Source organism: Bombina bombina, chromosome 1, assembly GCF_027579735.1.
Source record: "Bombina bombina isolate aBomBom1 chromosome 1, aBomBom1.pri, whole genome shotgun sequence".
Classification (NCBI taxonomy): domain Eukaryota; kingdom Metazoa; phylum Chordata; class Amphibia; order Anura; family Bombinatoridae; genus Bombina; species Bombina bombina.
The window spans coordinates 824,528,468-824,547,980 of NC_069499.1; the positions used below are offsets into that span (position 1 = coordinate 824,528,468).

The 19,513-nt window shown below is 45.9% G+C and overlaps 1 protein-coding gene across 2 annotated transcripts in view; it reads left to right on the plus strand.

Moving 5' to 3' along the window:
• LOC128646019 (cadherin-1-like) overlaps positions 1-19,513 on the plus strand; it is a 306,436-nt gene that overhangs the window by 103,756 nt on the left and 183,167 nt on the right. For both annotated transcript variants that reach the window (XM_053699411.1, XM_053699412.1), the window contains exons 7-8: positions 11,064-11,230; positions 11,441-11,569. In XM_053699411.1, coding sequence (XP_053555386.1) covers positions 11,064-11,230; positions 11,441-11,569 — 296 coding nt within the window. The remainder of the gene's footprint in view (positions 1-11,063; positions 11,231-11,440; positions 11,570-19,513) is intronic.

The window sequence follows — 19,513 nt, forward strand, 5'->3', positions numbered from 1 at the left end:
GATGTCCTCTTCTTGCCGGATAGGAGGAAGACTTTGGACCCTCTTCTGGACTTCTTCAGTGGATGTCTAGCCCCCGCTTGGGTTGGATGAAGATATCGGAGCCAGGACCGATCGGTGATACCTGGATGGTGAAGACAAGGTAGGAAGATCTTCAGGGGATTAGTGTTAGGTTTATTTAAGGGGGGTTTGGGTTAGATTAGGGGTATGTGGGTGATGGGTTGTAATGTTGGGGGGGGGGTATTGTATGTTTTTTTTTACAGGCAAAAGAGCTGAACTTCTTGGGGCATGCCCCGCAAAGGGCCCTGTTCAGGGCTGGTAAGGTAAAAGAGCTTGTAACTTTTTAAATTTAGAATAGGGTAGGGAATTTTTTATTTTGGGGGGCTTTGTTATTTTATTAGGGGGCTTAGAGTAGGTGTAATTAGTTTAAAATTGTTGTAATATTTTTCTTATGTTTGTAAATATTTTTTTATTTTCTGTAACTTAGTTCTTTTTTATTTTTTGTACTTTAGCTAGTTTATTTAATTGTATTTATTTGTAGCAATTGTGTTTATTTAATTTATTGATAGTGTAGTGTTAGGTTAATTGTAGGTAATTGTAGGTAGTTTATTTAATTATTTTATTGATAGGGTAGTGTTAGGTTTAATTATATCTTAGGTTAGGATTTATTTTACAGGTAAATTTGTTATTATTTTAACTAGGTAACTATTAAATAGTTCTTAACTATTTAATAGCTATTGTACCTAGTTAAAATAAATACCAAGTTGCCTGTAAAATAAATATTAATCCTAAAATAGCTATAATATAATTATAATTTATATTGTAGCTATATTAGGGTTTATTTTACAGGTAAGTATTTAGCTTTAAATAGGATTAATTTATTTAATAAGAGTTAATTTATTTCGTTAGATGTAAATTATATTTAAGTTAGGGGGGTGTTAGTGTTAGGGTTAGACTTAGCTTTAGGGGTTAATACATTTATTAGAATAGCGGTGAGCTCCGATCGGAAGATTAGGGGTTAATAATTGAAGGTAGGTGTCGGCGATGTTAGGGAGGGCAGATTAGGGGTTAATACTATTTATGATAGGGTTAGTGAGGCGGATTAGGGGTTAATAACTTTATTATAGTAGCGCTCAGGTCCGCTCGGCAGATTAGGGGTTAATAAGTGTAGGTAGGTGTCGGCGACGTTGTGGGGGGCAGATTAGGGGTTAATAAATATAACATAGGGGTCGGCGATGTTAGGGCAGCAGATTAGGGGTACATAGGGATAACGTAGGTTGCGGCGGTTTACGGAGCGGCAGATTAGGGGTTAAAAGTGTAATGCAGGGGTCAGCGATAGCGGGGGCGGCAGATTAGGGGTTAATAAGTGTAAGGCTAGGGGTGTTTAGACTCGGGGTACATGTTAGGGTGTTAGGTGCAGACGTAGGAAGTGTTTCCCCATAGGAAACAATGGGGCTGCGTTAGGAGCTGAACGCTGCTTTTTTGCAGGTGTTAGGTTTTTTTTCAGCTCAAACAGCCCCATTGTTTCCTATGGGGGAATCGTGCACGAGCACGTTTTTGATGCCGGCCGCGTCCGTAAGCAACTCTGGTATCGAGAGTTGCATTTGCGGTAAAAATGCTCTACGCTCCTTTTTTGGAGCCTAACGCAGCATTTGTTTGAACTCTCGATACCAGAGTTAATTTTATGGTGCGGCCAGAAAAAAGCCCGCGGAGCGTTAACAGCCCTTTTACCGCCGAACTCCAAATCTAGGCCATTGTGACTTTGGTGAACAATGCCCCTTTAAGACTATGTCCCCAGACCTGTGAAATGACTTGTCCCTGGCTTTCTCCAACTTGGTTCAGTTTCATTGTGTGCCATTAAGAGTTAATTTTGTTCAATTCTAAATACAAGTTTGCTGGCATCAGCTCTAATTAGGTTTAGTGATAAACCTTACCATTGTCTAATCAGACTGCTAGTGATAAGGTGGACTGCATTGTTTTATTGTGTGTAACTTGTTATCTGCTGAAGTAATGTTGTGGCCTGTCAAAGGGAGTGTCTCTCTATCTAATATCAAATGTGTGATGGGGGATTTTATGCCTCCCCCTGAGAGTGTCCTGTTTGCATGTAACCTCAATAAAAAAAGCAGGCTGTGTGCTCCAGCACATCAGACCTATTTTGACCCTCTAACTTGCAGCTTTGACTCATGTTTGTAGGGGAGCGCTAGGAGCATCCTTTTCTACGGTCCAACTTCCAGCCAGCCTGGAGGCAACCGTAACATTTGGCGGCAGCGGTGGGATAGCGTCCTAGCGCAAGGAGCAGCACCCCAACAGCACTGGTATCGTAAGAGAGTTATTGAGGGCAACGCTAGCCACTGCGCAGCGTCCCTACCTACAGCAGCATGGAGCTGACAAGACACTGGTCAGAACCCTGTGAAGAGCACCTCAACCTGATCCGTCGCTATGAGGGCGCTGATTTCGTTCCAGAGGTAAAGAGGCGGCTAGTCCGATATGGTCCAGACCCTGCGCAGGAGGTAGTCAGTCGAATCATCCGAAAAATTGGCTACTGAGAACGAAGCGGCACGAGCCTTTGAGCGCCAACTGTGGAGTTTGGGGGTATGGACACCTGCTCTCCAGCGAGAAAATGAGTTACAGGGGGCAGAGACAGTTGGTCCTGTCCCCCAGCAGCAGAGGAATATGCAGGGAATTGGGAGCCCAGACTCCATTCCCCAGTGGCAGGCTGAGTTACAGGGGGCAGAGACAGTTGGTCCTGTCCCCCAGCAGCAGAGTGAATTGCAGGGAATTGGGAGCCCAGACTCCATTCCCCAGCGGCAGGCTGAGTTACAGGGGGCAGAGACAGTTGGTCCTGTCCCCCAGCAGCAGAGGAATATGCAGGGAATTGTGAGCCCAGACTCCATTCCCCAGCGGCTGGAATTATGTATGGGAGAGGAGCTTGTTACCCCCTCTCCCCAGCGGCAGCTTAACGCACCAGGGGGAGACAGTAAGCCCCACAACCGTGCAGATGGGACCGTGGTCTCTGCACTTACAGCACAGGGGGCAGAGACAGTTGCTCCTGTCCCCCAGCAGCAGAGTGAATTGCAGGGAATTGGGAGCCCAGACTCCATTCCCCAGCGGCAGGCTGAGTTACAGGGGGAAGAGACAGTTGGTCCTGTCCCCCAGCAGCAGAGTGAATTGCAGGGAATTGGGAGCCCAGACTCCATTCCCCAGCGGCAGGCTGAGTTACAGGGGGCAGAGACAGTTGGTCCTGTCCCCCAGCAGCAGAGGAATATGCAGGGAATTGAGAGCCCAGACTCCATTCCCCAGCGGCTTGAAGTATGTATGGGTGTGGAGCTTGTAACCCCCTCTCCCCAGCGGCAGCTTGACGCACCAGGGGGAGACAGTAAGCCCCACAACCGTGCAGATGGGACCGTGGTCTCTGCACTTACAGCACAGGGGGCAGAGACAGTTGCTCCTGTCCCCCATCAGCAGAGTGAGATGCAGTGGATTGGGAGCCCAGTCTCCATTCTCCAGCTAACTCCTAACTTGGGCCCAGGGTTAACAGTGGAGATGTTAACCCCCACGTTCCCTTTGCCACCGGGCAGGACTATGCCCCAATGCCCCCAGCAGAAGAGCTGGCATTAGGACAAAGCACTGCTGGCCTCTGCCCTACAGACCCCCTTGTTACAGGACTGGCCTGCAAACCCCTCACCCCAGCAGAAGCGCTGGCACCAGGGCAGAGTGCCGCTGGCCTCTGCCCCCCAAGTACCACCAGCTATTTGCCCAGCTGCGCCAGGAAGGCCGAGGATGCTACACTTTCATCCTACAACCTGGAACCTACAGGCCAGCACTACTTATTGTGGGGGGGCTACTTTGCTGCTAATGTTTATTTGTGGGTGGGTTACGAGACTAACTTAGGCACTGACCGACAGAAGGTCAGGTGCCTGGTTAGTCTCCCTCCAAAAGGGGAGATATGTTACAAACTGCTATTTGTAACTGGCCCTTTAAATGGAAAATTGCCCTGCTTCCCTGGATTTTGGAGAAGCCTATTTGCCAGCCTCCTTCCTCATGACTATGGCCCCTGGAAGATTGTGCCCCTGAGAGTATATTAACTTTTATTGGGTGTGTATGGCCCTTTAAGAACTGTCTGGGGACATATTGTGACTTTGGTGAACAATGCCCCTTTAAGACTATGTCCCCAGACCTGTGAAATGACTTGTCCCTGGCTTTCTCCCACTTGGTTCAGTTTCATTGTGTGCCATTAAGAGTTAATTTTGTTCAATTCTAAATACAAGTTTGCTGGGATCAGCTCAAATTATGTTTAGTGATAAACCTTACCATTGTCTAATCAGACTGCTAGTGATAAGGTGGACTGCATTGTTTTATTGTGTGTAACTTGTTATCTGCTGAAGTAATGTTGTGGCCTGTCAAAGGGCGTGTCTCTCTATCTAATATCAAATGTGTGATGGGGGATTTTATGCCTCCCCCTGAGAGTGTCCTGTTTGCATGTAACCTCAATAAAAAAGCAGGCTGTGTGCTCCAGCACATCAGACCTATTTTGACCCTCTAACTTGCAGCTTTGACTCATGTTTGTAGGGGAGCGCTAGGAGCATCCTTTTCTACGGTCCAACTTCCAGCCAGCCTGGAGGCAACCGTAACACTCCCCCTCTCTTTTGTGCACTCTCCCCCCTCTCTTTTGCTGTCTCTCTCCCCCTCTCTTTTGCTGTCTCTCTCCCCCTCTCTTTTGCTGTCTCTCTCCCCCCTCTCTTTTGCTGTCTCTCTCCCCCCTCTCTTTTGTGCTCTCTCTCCCCCCTCTGACAGTAACAGAGTTTTGGAGTATACTGGACCTACTCTTTTATATAGTTACTAGTCCTAAAGCCCGTGTACACAGGCCATTTTTTGCAGTACAGTGGTCCCACCCCTTGCTCTCTCTCTATCCCCTCTCTCTTTTGCGCTCTCTCCCCCCTCTCTTTTGCGCTCTCTCCCCCTCTCTTTTGCGCTCTCTCCCCCCTCTTTTTTCGTGCTCTCTCCCCCCTCTCTTTTGCGCACTCTCCCCCCTCTCTTTTGCGCACTCTCCCCCCCTCTCTTTTGCGCACTCTCCCCCTTCTCTTTTGCGCACTCTCCACCCTCTCTTTTGCTGTCTCTCTCCCCCTCTCTTTTGCTGTCTCTCTCCCCCTCTCTTTTGCTGTCTCTCTCCCCTCTCTCTTTTGTGCTCTCTCTCCCCCCTCTGACAGTCACAGAGTTTTGGAGTTTACTGGACCTACTCTTTTATATAGTTACTAGTCCTAAAGCCTGTGTACACGTGCCATTTTTCTTTTGCTTTCTCTTTCTCCCCTCTCTTTTGCTCTCTCTTTCTCCCCTCTCTTTTGCTCTCTGTTTCTTCCCTCTCTTTTGCTCTCTCTCTCTCCCCCCTCTCTTTTGCTATCTCTCCCCCTCTCTCTCTCTCCCCTCTCTTTTGCGCTCTCTCTCCCCCCTCTCTTTTGCTCTCTCTCGCCCCCCTCTCTTTTGCTCTCTGTTCCCCCTCTCTTTTGCTCTCTCTCTCCCCATCTCTTTTGCTCTCTCTCCCCCTCTTTTGCTGTCTCTCTCCCTCTCTTTTGCTCTCTCTCCCCCTCTTTTGCTGTCTCTCTCCCTCTCTTTTGCTCTCTCTCTTCCCCCCTCTCGTTTGCTCTCTCTCCTCTCATTTGCTCTCTCTCCTCTCGTTTGGTGTCTCTCCTCTCTTTTGCTGTCTCTCTCTCCCTCTCTCTTGCTCACTCTCCCCCTCTCTTTTGCGCTCTCTCCCCCTCTCTTTTGTGCTCTCCCCCCTCTCTTTTGAGCTCTCCCCCCCCCTCTCTTTTGCGCTCTCTCCCCCCTCTCTTTTGCACTCTCTCCCCCCTCTTTTGCGCTCTCTCCCCCCTCTTTTGCGATTTCTCCCCCCTCTCTTTTGCGCTCTCTCCCCCTCTCTTTTGAGCTCTCTCCCCCTCTCTTTTGCGCTTTCTCCCCCCTCTCTTTTGCGCTCTCTCCCCCTCTCTTTTGCGCTCTCTCCCCCTCTCTTTTGCGCTCTCTCCCCCTCTCTTTTGCGCTCTCCCCCCCCTCTCTTTTGTGCTCTCTCCCCCCTCTCTTTTGCGCTCTCTCCCCCTCTCTTTTGCGCTCTCTCCCCCTCTCTTTTGCACTCTCTCCCCCCTCTTTTGCGCTCTCTCCCCCCTCTTTTGCGCTCTCTCCCCTCTCTTTTGCGCTCCCTCCCCCCTCTTTTGCGCTCTCTCCCCCTCTCTTTTGCGCTCTCTCCCCCTCTCTTTTGCGCTCTCTCCCCCTCTCTTTTGTGCTCTCTCCCCCCTCTCTTTTGCATACTCTCCCCCCTCTCTTTTGCGCACTCTCCCCCCTCTCTTTTGCGCTCTCTCCCCCCTCTCTTTTGCGCTCTCCCCCTTCTCTTTTGCGCTCTCTCCCCCCTCTCTTTTGCGCTCTCCCCCCTCTCTTTTGCCCTCTCTCCCCCTCTCTTTAGCGCACTCTCCCCCCTATCTTTTGCGCACTCTCCCCCCTCTATTTTGCGCACTCTCCCCCTCTCTTTTGTGCACTCTCTCCCCTCTTTTGCGCTCTCTCCCCCCTCTCTTTTGCGCTCTCTCCCCCCTCTCTTTTGTTCACTCTCCCCCTCTCTTTTGCGCACTCTCCCCCCTCTCTTTTGCGCACTCTCCACCCTCTCTTTTGCGCACTCTCCCCCCTCTCTTTTGCGCACTCTCCCCCCTCTTTTTTGTGCACTCTCCCCCCTCTCTTTTGTGCACTCTCCCCCTCTCTTTTGCTGTCTCTCTCCCCCTCTGTTTTGCTGTCTCTCTCCCCTCTCTTTTGCTGTCTCTCTCCACCCTCTCTTTTGCTGTCTCTCTCCCCCCTCTCTTTTGTGCTCTCTCTCCCCCCCTCTGACAGTCACAGAGTTTTGGAGTATACTGGACCTACTCTTTTATATAGTTACTAGTCCTAAAGCCCGTGTACACGTGCCATTTTTTGCAGTACAGTGGTCCCACCCCTTGCTCTCTCTCTATCCCCCCTCTCTTTTGCTCTCTCTTTCTCCCCTCTCTTTTACTCTCTCTTTCTCCCCTCTCTTTTGCTCTCTCTTTCTCCCCTCTCTTTTGCTCTCTCCCCTCTCTTTTGCTATCTCTCCCCCCCTCTCTCTCCCCTCTCTATTGCGCTCTCTCTTCCCCCTCTCTTTTGCTCTCTCTCTCTCCCCATCTCTTTTGCTCTCTCTCCCCCTCTTTTGCTGTCTCTCTCCCCCTCTTTTGCTGTCTCTCTCCCTCTCTTTTGCTCTCTCTCTTCCCCCCTCTCGTTTGCTCTCTCTCCTCTCATTTGCTCTCTCTCTCTCCTCTTGTTTGGTCTCTCTCTCCTCTCTTTTGCTGTCTCTCTCTCCCTCTCTCTTGCTCACTCTCCCCCTCTCTTTTGTGCTCTCCCCCCTCCCTTTTGCACTCTTTCCCCCTCTCTTTTGCGCTCTCTTCCCCCCTCTTTTGCGCTCTCTCACCCCTCTCTTTTGCGCTCTCTCCCCCTCTCTTTTGCGCTCTCTCCCCCTTCTCTTTTGCCCTCTCTCCCCCTCTCTTTTGCGCACACTCTCCCCCCTCTCTTTTGTGTACTCTCCCCCTTCTCTTTTGCGCACTCTCCACCCTCTCTTTTGCGCTCTCTCCCCCCTCTCTTTTGTGCACTCTCCCCCCTCTCTTTTGCCCACTCTCCCCCTCTCTTTTGTGCACTCTCCCCCCTCTCTTTTGTGCACTCTCCCCCTCTCTTTTGCTGTCTCTCTCCCCCCTCTCTTTTGCTGTCTCTCTCCCCCCCCCTCTTTTGCTGTCTCTCTCCTCCTCTCTTTTGTGCTCTCTCTCCCCCCTCTGACAGTCACAGAGTTTTGGAGTATACTGGACCTACTCTTTTATATAGTTACTAGTCCTAAAGCCTGTGTACACGGGCCATTTTTTGCAGTACAGTGGTCCCACCCTTTGCTCTCTCTCTATCTCCCCTCTCTTTTGCTCTCTTTCTCCCCTCTCTTTTGCTCTCTCCCCTCTCTTTTGCTATATCTCCCCCCTTTCTCTCCCCTCTCTTTTGCGCTCTCTCTCCCCCCTCTCTTTTGCTCTCTCTCGCCCCCCTCTCTTTTGCCCTCTCTTCCCCCTCTCTTTTGCTCTCTCTCTCCCCATCTCTTTTGCTCTCTCTCCCCCTCTTTTGCTGTCTCTCTCCCTCTCTTTTGCTCTCTCTCCCCCTCTTTTGCTGTCTCTCTCCCTCTCTTTTGCTCTCTCTCTTCCCCCCTCTCGTTTGCTCTCTCTCCTCTCATTTGCTCTCTCTCTCTCCTCTCGTTTGGTGTCTCTCTCCTCTCTTTTGCTGTCTCTCCCCCTCTCTTTTGTGCTCTCCCCCTCTCTTTTGTGCTCTCCCCCCTCTCTTTTGCGCTCTCTCCCCCCTATCTTTTGCGCTCTCTCCCCCCTCTTTTGCGCTCTCTCCCCCTCTCTTTTGCGCTCTCCCCCCCTCTCTTTTGCGCTCTCTCCCCCCCTCTTTTGCGCTCTCTCTCCCCCCTCTCTTTTGCACTCTTTCCCCCCTCTCTTTTGCGCTCTCTCCCCCTCTCTTTTGCGCACTCTCCCCCTCTCTTTTGCGCTCTCTCCCCCCTCTCTTTTGCGCTCTCTCTCCCCCCTCTCTTTTGCACTCTCTCCCCCCTCTCTTTTGTGCTCTCTCCCCCCTCTCTTTTGCGCTCTCTCTCCCTCCCTTTTGCGCACTCTTCCCCCTCTCTTTTGCACACTCTCCACCCTCTCTTTTGCGCACTCTCCACCCTCTTTTTTGCGCTCTTTCCTCCCCTCTTTTGCGCTCTCTCCCCCCTCTCTTTTGCGCTCTTTCCCCCTCGCTTTTGCGCTCTTTCCCCCTCTCTTTTGCGCTCTCTCCCCCCTCTCTTTTGTGCACTCCCCCCCTCTCTTTTGCACACTCTCAACCCTCTCTTTTGCGCACTCTCCCCCCTCTCTTTTGCGCACTCTCCCCCCTCTCTTTTGCGCACTCTCCCCCCTCTCTTTGTGCACTCTCCCCACTCTTTTTTGTGCACTCTCCCCCTTCTCTTTTGTGCACTCTCCCCCTTTCCCTCTCTTTTGCTGTCTCTCTCCCCCTCTCTTTTGCTGTCTCTCTCTCCCCCCTCTCTTTTGTGCACTCTCCCCCCTCTCTTTTGCTGTCTCTCTCCCCCTCTCTTTTGCTGTCTCTCTCCCCCCCTCTCTTTTGCTGTCTCTCTCTCCCCCTCTCTTTTGCGCACTCTCCATCCTCTCTTTTGCGCTCTCTCCCCCCTCTTTTGCGCTCTCTCCCCCCTCTTTTGCGCTCTCTCCCCCCTCTCTTTTGCGCTCTTTCCCCCTCTCTTTTGCGCTCTCTCCCCCTCTCTTTTGTGCACTCTCCCCCCTCTTTTTTGCGCACTCTCTCCCCTCTTTTTTGCGCACTCTCCCCCCTCTTTTTTGTGCACTCTACCCCCTCTCTTTTGCGCACTCTCCACCCTCTCTTTTGCGCACTCTCCCCTCTCTTTTGCGCGCTCTCCCCCCTCTTTTTTGCGCGCTCTCCCCCCTCTCTTTTGTGCACTCTCCCCCCTCTCTTTTGTTGTCTCTCTCCCCCCTCTCTTTTGCTGTCTCTCTCCCCCTCTTTCTTTTGCTGTCTCTCTCCCCCTCTTTCTCTTGCTGGGTCCCTCTCTCTTTTGCTGTCTCTCTCTCTTTTGCTGTATCTCTCTCCCTCTCTCTATCCCCCCCTCTTCTGCTCTCTCTATCCCCCTCTTTACAGCTCTCTGTCTCGGCCGGCATCTGGCCCCGCCCGCGCCCCGCCCGACCCAGCCTGCGTTACGCCCAGCCCCATCCATGTCACGTCCTGCCCCGCCCACTTCGCACCCGCCCGGCCACGCCCACTCCACCACACGACGCCAGGGAGGTTAGTTGGAAGGCCAGGTGTGTTTGTCCTCGCGCGCAGTCTCTACTGCGCATGACAGCTTCGGACAAACACACTTGGCCTTTTATTATATAGGATTTGCAGCTCTTTTTCTGCTCCTACCCGTGGGTTATGGGAGCTATTTCTTTTGAACTCCTGTCAGTAAGAGTTATGGGAGTTATAGATATATAGGCCCTAAGCCATATAATTAGGCATTTGGATGAGGCGGTTAATATGGCTGAGAATATAATGTCCCAATGGCTATTTCAAACCGCTGTTGAACAGAAACTTTCCTTGCGATATGTATGCCCCCCCTTTTTTCCCTTCCTTTACTTAAACTCCTACCCAGAGGATTATTTGTGTCCTTAAATTGGCGAACTGCCTAGCAAAGTTACTATAATCTTCAGGCAGTACTACATCCAAATAATGACCTGACAAGACCTTATCTGTGTGTCTCCGTTCAATTGGCCCCAATGATGTGCAAAGTCACTATTATACTTTTTAGGGCAGCTTCCTAGTATATTCTGTACAGTTATTAAGGAGAGCAGCCGTTTATGCAAGAAAAAAAAGGCTGTATGTTGTCAGTGTGTGAGGGAAGTAGATAGATAGTACCTGTGAGGAGCCCCTGAGGGAAAAGCTCCTAAAACTTATTACGGCCTGATTCAATTTCTGTTTGCCTTACAGGGCATCTTCCATAACTCGGGTCTTAAGAGTGGCATCCTCCCCTCTGCTGTCCTTCTGTGCTGTGCGTGTGCCTTGGCTGTTTGCCGGTTTAGCGCTTCTCTTCCGGCGTCTCCTACTCACGTCACCTCTTCTGCGTCCGCCTCTTCCCGGATCTCCAAACTTGCTGATTTTAATGATTTTTTTTTTTGGTATGCACAAACTAAAATTAATATAAATGTATCAGTTTTGTACTTCCTGCAAATCCCCATTGGCTGATAGGTACTTCCTGTGAATTCTCATTGGCTGATAGGTACTTCCTGCTAATCCCCATTGGCTGATAGGTACTTCCTGGTAATGCTGGTTGAGCTTTAGAAGGAAGTACATATAAGGCAATGGGCATTGGTAGGAAGGGCACAACTATTACTTATTAATTGGGTTTACCACTCAAAATAAGGTTAACATATTCAAATGCTGCTCCTTAATATGGATGTAATAGTATTTTGGAGTACAGTGTCCTTTTTAAGGAAATAGCTACTAACTAAAGCTCTCTGATTTTTAAGGTACTCCTGTGATGACGGTGACAGCAACCGATGCTGATTATGCTACTAACGGCATGGTCGCTTATTCTATTGTTGACCAGGAACCAAAGGAGCCTAGTAACCAGATGTTCACAATTAATGCAGACACTGGACTTATTAGTGTTATTGCAACAGGGCTAGACCGAGAGGTTTGTTATCTTTTGTTTGTTTTATAAGCCATAATCTTTGTACAATCTTTGTCTAAATCTTTATTCTGCTTAGCTCTGGTTACATTTTACATGTTGAAGCTTGTGTTTCTCAATGATATAATTTGGTAACCAGCAGAATACAAACAACTTCCTATTAATATCTTTCAACAGCTATAATATAGGAAACTTTTTTTTTTTTTTCTCTTTCAGAAATATCCAGAGTACACTTTGACTTTGAAAGCTGCAGATATGCAGGGTGTCGGGAATGCTGCTACTGGAAAAGCCGTAATCAAAGTTACAGACACCAATGACAATCCACCTATATTTAACCCAACAACTGTAAGTCAACAATTCTTTTTTAATTCTATTTTTTTTTTTAAAGAAACATTTCTAAGGATTACGTGCACAAAATCTCTCTCTTTGTACACAAACACACCATGGCCTCTAGTTATCAAGCCGTCAACCTCAAATACGCTTGAATTCCGCAGCGTATTTGTGGCGAGGCTGATTCGCCTTAGTTATCATGCCCTACACACGGGCAAAAGTAGAAATCTGTGACGTAAGCTTCGATCCGCCGGACTCAGTCCGACACAGATCGATTCTTACGTCACTCCAGATGTGCCGAACGCAAGTTCGGCACAATCTGACTACTTTTTGAAAGGTATCAAAAAACTAGCAGGTACGCTCTGCACTTTTACGGCCCAGCGTACCTGGTTTTCAATCCGCCACCCTGGAGGTGGCGGATCCCATAGGAATCAATGGGAGTCAGACCATAGCGAAAGTTCATGTTCGCTGCTGCCCGACACCCATTGATTTCTATGGGAAGTGTCTGCACCTAACACCCTAACATATACCCCGAGTCTAAACACCCCTAATCTGCCCCCCTACACTGCCGCCACCTATATTAAAAATGTTAACCCCTAAATTGCCGCTCCCGGACCCCGCCGCAACTATAGGAAATATGTTAACCCCTAAACCGCCGCTCCCGGACCCCGCCGCCACCTACATAATACCTATTAACCCCTATCCTGCCCCCCCTACACCGCCACCACCTATATTAAATTTATTAACCCCTATCCTGCCCCCCTATACCGCTGCCATCTATATTAAACTAATTAACCCCAATCCTGCCCCCCCCCTACACCGCCGCCACCTATAACAAAATTATTAACCCCTAAACCTAAGTCTAACCCTAACCCTAACACCCCCTAACTTAAGTATTACTTAAATACATCTAACTAAATATTTCTCTTATTAACTAAATTAATCCTATTTAAAACTAAATACTTACCTGTAAAATAAACCCTAAGATAGCTACAATGTAATTAATAATTACATTGTAGCTATTTTAGGATTTATATTTATTTTACAGGTAACTTTGTATTTATTTTAACTAGGTAGAATAGTTATTAAATAGTTATTAACTATTTAATAACTACCTAGCTAAAAGAAATACAAAATTCCCTGTAAAATAAATCCTAACCTAAGTTACAATTAAACCTAACACTACACTATCATTAAATAAATTAAATAAATTATCTACAAATAACTACAATTAAATAAACTAATTAAAGTACGAAAAATAAAAAAAACTAAGTTACAAAAAATAAAAAAATATTACAACAATTTTAAGCTACTTACACCTACTAGGTAGAATAGTTATTAAATAGTTATTAACTATTTAATAACTACCTAGCTAAAAGAAATACAAAATTGCCTGTAAAATAAATCCTAACCTAAGTTACAATTAAACCTAACACTACACTATCATTAAATAAATTAAATAAATTATCTACAAATAACTACAATTAAATAAACTAACTAAAGTACGAAAAATAAAAAAACTAAGTTACAAAAAATAAAAAATATTACAACAATTTTAAGCTACTTACACCTAATCTAAGCCCCCTAATAAAATAACAAAGCCCCCCAAAATAAAAAAAATGCCCTACCCTATTCTAAATTAAAAAATAATCAGCTCTTTTACCAGCCCTTAAAAGGGTTTTTTGCGGGGTATTGCCCCCAAGTAATCAGCTCTTTTGCCTGTAAAAAAACACACAATACCACCCCCCAACATTACAACCCACCACCCACATACCCCTACTCTAACCCACCCAAACCCCCCTAAAAAAACCTAACTCTAACCCCCTGAAGATCTCCCTACCTTGTGTCGTGTTCACCCAGCCGGGCCGAAGTCATCATCCAAGGGGCGCTGAAGAGGTCTTCCATCCGATAGAAGTCTTCCATCCAAGGGGCGCTGAAGAGGTCTTCCATCCGATAGAAGTCTTCCATCCAAGGGGCGCTGAAGAGGTCTTCCATCCGATTGAAGTTTTCATCCATGCGGCCTCTTCAATCTTCATCCATCCGGAGCGGAGCCATCTTCAGACGAGCCGACGCGGATCCATCTTTTTCAACCGACGACTTCCCGACGAATGGATATTCCTTTAAGTGACGTCATCCAAGATGGCGTCCCTCAAATTCCGATTGGCTGATAGGATTCTATCAGCCAATCGGAATTAAGGTAGGAAAAATCTGATTGGCTGATTCAAGCCCAGAGGGTAGCAGATCATTATTACATCAAATTATTCGCTATACTTATTAACTTCTGTTTTAGAACTGTATACTGTATGCCTGAAGCTTCTTGTCGTGAGATTTATGTATTACAGCGAATATTGTATTTTATTGTCTTATGTTTTTGTATGCCCAATTTCAAACCTCAAATAAAAAAAATAAAAAAATAATAATAATTTTATTATAGGTGGCGGCGGTGTGGGGGGCAGGATAGGGGTTAATTAGTTTAATATAGATGGCAGCGGTATAGGGGGGCAGGATAGGGGTTAATAACTTTAATATAGGTGGCGACGGTGTAGGGGGGGCAGATTAGGCTTTAATAACTTTAATATAGGTGGCGGCGGGGTCCGGGAGCGGCGGTTTAGGGGTTAAAAAATGTATTTAGTTGCGGCGGGGTCCGGGATCGGCAGGATAGGGGTTAATAACTTTATTATGGGTGGCGGCGGTATAGGGGGGCAGGATAGGGGTTACTAAGTATAATGTAGGTGGCGGCAGGGTCCGGGAGTGGCGGTTTAGGGGTTAATACATTTCTTATAGTTGCGGCGGGGTCTAGGAGCGGCGGTTTAGGGGTTAATAACTTTATTTAGTTGCGGGGGGCTTCGGGGGCGCCGGTATAGGGGGTAGAACAGTATAGTATAGTGTGAGTGCTTAGTGACAGGGGTATTAATAAAGCTGTAGAAAAGCCAAAGAGCAGTGAGATCGATGTGTGATAACTATCACAGTCCGCTGCTCATCGCCCCGTACTTGGCGCGCGGCTTTTGGACAGCTTTTTTAATAACTTTGGCGAGCGTATTCAGATGTGAGGCGAGCTTAGGCGGGCGTATTGGGCCGGCGAATGCAAGCAAATTACGGAGCTTCAGAACTAGAGGCCATTGTCTAAAATGAATCTTCATCCATGTCTAGAGAAATACGGCAGTGTATAAAGCTTAAAGGGATATAATACAGCATTAATAAAATGTTGTAATGTTTCAGCCAGCAGCAACATATTTAGCAGCCAATCACCAACTGATGTAGCTCCTGACTGAACTTTAAAGGGACATTAAAACATTTTGCAATTACAAGACATTTCTTTACTAGTTCAATAAATTGAACTAACCAGTCAGGCAAGTAGTCCCCTGACCAAGGGACTGGCACTTAGGAGAGGCCACAGCCACTGCAGCAACATAAAGGGACATAAAACAGGTTGAGATCTGTGCATATCCTAAAAGGGCTAATTAATTAAATATAGTTTGCATTAAAAAATGTTTAAAAATTGCTGGCAAGTATTTGAAAATAATTTTCAAAAATAAGCAAAATGAATTATATAGCTAAGCTGCCTGGAGCAGCCAACTTCACCCTCCCTTATCAGTGTTTACACACAGGCATTGCATTTCAACTGAGTTCCCAGCTTCTAGGCATGCTCCATCAGATAATCCCTGATCACTTTTGCATTCTACCAAAAGAACAATAGATATAGATACAACCATAGAAGGAAATGTGTGGGTGGAGTTAGAGCTTTATAATTCAGAAACTAAAAAGAAAGGGTTAATGGCGAGGCACTGCAGTATAAATTTGCAGGTAAACGGCTAGATTTAGAGTTTTGTCGATAAAGACCCGCGTTGCTAACGCTCCTTTTTTTCTTACCGCTCCCTTTAAACAACGCTGGTATTTATAGTTCTCTGAATGGTTGCGTTAGGCTCCTAAAAGGGAGCATTAAGCCAAATTTAGCGCCACTTCTACTCTCAATACCAGCGTTGCTTACGGTAGCGGTAAGCTGGCAAAACGTGCTCGTGCACGATTTCCCCATAGGAAACAATGGGGCAGTTTGGGCTGAAAAAAAACCTAACACCTGCAAAAAAGCAGCGTTAAGCTCCCAACGCAGCCCCATTGTTTCCTATGGGGAAACACTTTCTAAGTCTACAACTAATACCCTAACATGAACCCTGAGTCTAAACACGCCTAACCTTACACTTATTAACCCCTAATCTGCCGCCCCCGCTATCGCTGACACCTGCATTATACTATTAACCCCTAATCTTCTGCTCCGGACACCGCCGCCACCTACATTATCCCTATGAACCCCTAATCTGCTGCCCCCAACATCGCTGACACCTATATTATATTTATTAACCCCTAATCTGCCACCCCAACGTCGCCGCTACTCTAATAAAGTTATTAACCCCTAAACCTAAGTCTAACCCTAACCCTAACACCCCCCTAAATTAAATATAATTTAAATACAACAAAATAAATTTACTCTAATTAAATAAATTAATCCTATTTAAAACTAAATACTTACCTGTAAAATAAACCCTAATATAGCTACACTATAACTAATAGTTACATTATAGCTATTTTAGGATTTATTTTAATTTTACAGGCAACTTTGTATTTATTTTAACTAGGTACAATAGCTATTAAATAGTTAATAACTATTTAATAGCTACCTAGTTAAAATAATTACAAAATTGCCTGTAAAATAAATCCTAACCTAAGTTACAATTAAACCTAACACTAAACTATCATTAAATTAATTAACGCCTAGATTTAGAGTTCTGCGTTAGCCGTCAAAAGCAGCGTTAAGGGCTCCTAGCGCTGCTTTTTACCGCCCGCTGGTATTTAGAGTCAGTCAGGAAAGGGTCTAACGCTCACTTCCAAGCCGCGACTTTTCCATACCGCAGATCCCCTTACGCCAATTGTGTATCCTATCTATTCAATGGGATCTTCCTAACGCCGGTATTTAGAGTCTTGGCTGAAGTGAGCGGTACACCCTCTACCGACAAGACTCCAGCCGCAGAAAAAAGTCAGTAGTTAAGAGCTTTATGGGCTAACGCCGGTTTATAAAGCTCTTAACTACTGTGCTATAAAGTACACTAACACCCATAAACTACCTATGTACCCCTAAACCGAGGCCCCCTCACATCGCCGCCACTCTAATAAAATTTTTTAACCCCTAATCTGTTGACCACACACCGCCGCTACATACATTATCCCTATGTACCCCTAATCTGCTGCCCCTAACATCGCCGACACCTACATAATATTTATTAACCCCTAATCTGCCCCCCCCCCCAACGTCGCCGCTACCTTACCTACACTTATAAACCCCTAATCTGCCGACCGGACCTCGCCGCCACTATAATAAATGTATTAACCCCTAAACCGCCTCACTCCCGCCTCAAAAAGCCTATAATAAATAGTATTAACCCCTAATCTGCCCTCCCTAACATCGGCGACACCTAACTTCAAGTATTAACCCCTAATCTGCCGACCGGACCTCGCCGCTACTCTAATAAATGTATTAACCCCTAAAGCTAAGTCTAACCCTAACCCTAACACCCCCCTAAGTTAAATATAATTTAAATCTAACGAAATAAATTATTTCTTATTAAATAAATTAATCCTATTTAAAGCTAAATACTTACTTGTAAAATAAACCCTAATATAGCTACAATATAACGAATAATTATATTGTAGCTATTTTAGAATTTATATTTATTTTAACTTAGTCTAACCCTAACCCTAACACCCCCCTAAGTTAAATATAATTTAAATATAACTAAATAAATTATTTCTTATTAAATAAATGAATCCTATTTAAAGCTAAATACTTACTTGTAAAATAAATCCTAATATAGCTACAATATAACGAATAATTATATTGTAGCTATTTTAGGGTTTATATTTATTTTACAGGCAACTTTGTATTTATTTTAACTAGGTACAATAGCTATTAAATAGTTATTTACTATTTAATAGCTACCTAGTTAAAATAATTACAAAATTACCTGTAAAATAAATCCTAACCTAAGTTACAATTAAACCTAACACTATACTATCAATTAATTAACTAAACTACCTACAATTACCTACAATTGAATCAACTAAACTAAATTACAAAAAATATAAAAAGATTACAAGAATTTTAAACTAATTACACCTACTCTAAGGCCCCTAAAAAAATAACAAAGCCTCCAAAATAAAAAAATGCCCTACCCTATTCTAAAATAAAAAGTTAACAGCTCTATTACCTTACCAGCCCTTAAAAGGGCCTTTTGCGGGGCATGCCCCAAAGAAATCAGCTCTTTTGCCTGTAAAAAAAACCACAATACCACCCCCCAACATTACAACCCACCACCCACATACCCCTAATCTAACCCACCCAAACCCCCTTAAAAAACCTAACACTAAGCCCCTGAAGATCTTCCTACCTTGGCTTCACCCAGCCAGTATCACTGATCCGTCCAGAAGAGGGTCCGAAGTCTTCATCCTATCCGGGCAGAAGAGGTCCTCCAGAGGATCCAAAGTCTTCATCCAGGTGGTGTTACGGTTGCCTCCAGGCTGGCTGGAAGTTGGACCGTAGAAAAGGATGCTCCTAGCGCTCACCAACGGATCATCAGCACCGTAGACACTATAACTACTGCGTAGCCACCATACGTAATGCAGACTCTACGAACCACCGCTGCTGGGCTGGTATATCGCCATCTGCTCTGCGCCCTGGACCTACGACCAGGCTCCAGTAGGTGAACCTCTTCCTTCTGTACAGCGAAGCAGGATCAGGAACAAGAGCTCTTACAAGAGCTCAGTAGCTAAGGGAGTATATAGAGCATAGCAATCCCTGTAGTGATTATAGCTGTCCCCTACAAACATGAGTCAAAGCTGCAAGTTAGAGGGTCAGAAAAGGTCTGATGTGCTGGAACACACAGCCTGCTTTTTATTGAGGTTACATGCAAAAAAAAGACACTCTCGGGGGAGGCATTAAATCCCCAATCACACATTTGATACATTTAGATAGAGACAACGCCCTTTGACAGGCCACAACAGCAGATAACATTACACACAAGAAAACAATGCAGTCCACCTTATCACTACTAGCAGTCTGATTAGACAATGGGAATGTTTATCACTAAACTTAATTAGAGCTGATCCCAGCAAACTTGTATTTAGAATAGGCTCTTGAAGCTGAACAAAATTTAAATCTTTAGTTCTGACCGAAGGGTCTGTCACATAGCACTTAATGGCACACAATGAAAACGAATGCTTTTGTAACAGTGCTCCCTTTCTGTGGAACACTCTGCCTGTGTGGTACTTGGTTCAGTAAGCCCTATTTACTGAACCAAGTGGGAGAAAGCCAGGGACAAGTTATTTTACAGGTCTGGGGGCATAGTCTTAAAGGGGCATTGTTCACCAAAGTCACAATATGTCCCCAGACGGTTCTTAAAGGGCCATACACACCCAATAAAAGTTAATATGTTCTCAGGGGCACAATCTTCCAGGGGCCATAGTCATGAGGAAGGAGGCTGGCAAATAGGCTTCTCCAAAATCCAGGGAAGCAGGGCAATTTTCCATTTAAAGGGCCAGTTACAAATAGCAGTTTGTAACAGGTGGCATCTTCTATCTTCTTCCATCCGGAGCGGAGCGGGTCCATCTTGAAGCAGCCGACGCGGAGCCATCCTTCCTCACCGACGGACTAATGACGAATGAAGGTTCCTTTAAATGACGTCATCCAAGATGGCGTCCCTTGAATTCCGATTGGCTGATAGGATTCTATCAGCCAATTGGAATTAAGGTAGGAAAAATATGATTGGCTGATTGAATCAGCCAATCAGATTCAAGTTCAATCCGATTGGCTGATTGGATCAGCCAATCAGATTGAGCTCGCATTCTATTGGCTGTTCCGATCAGCCAATAGAATGCAAGCTCAATAACTATTTAATAGATATTGTACCTAGT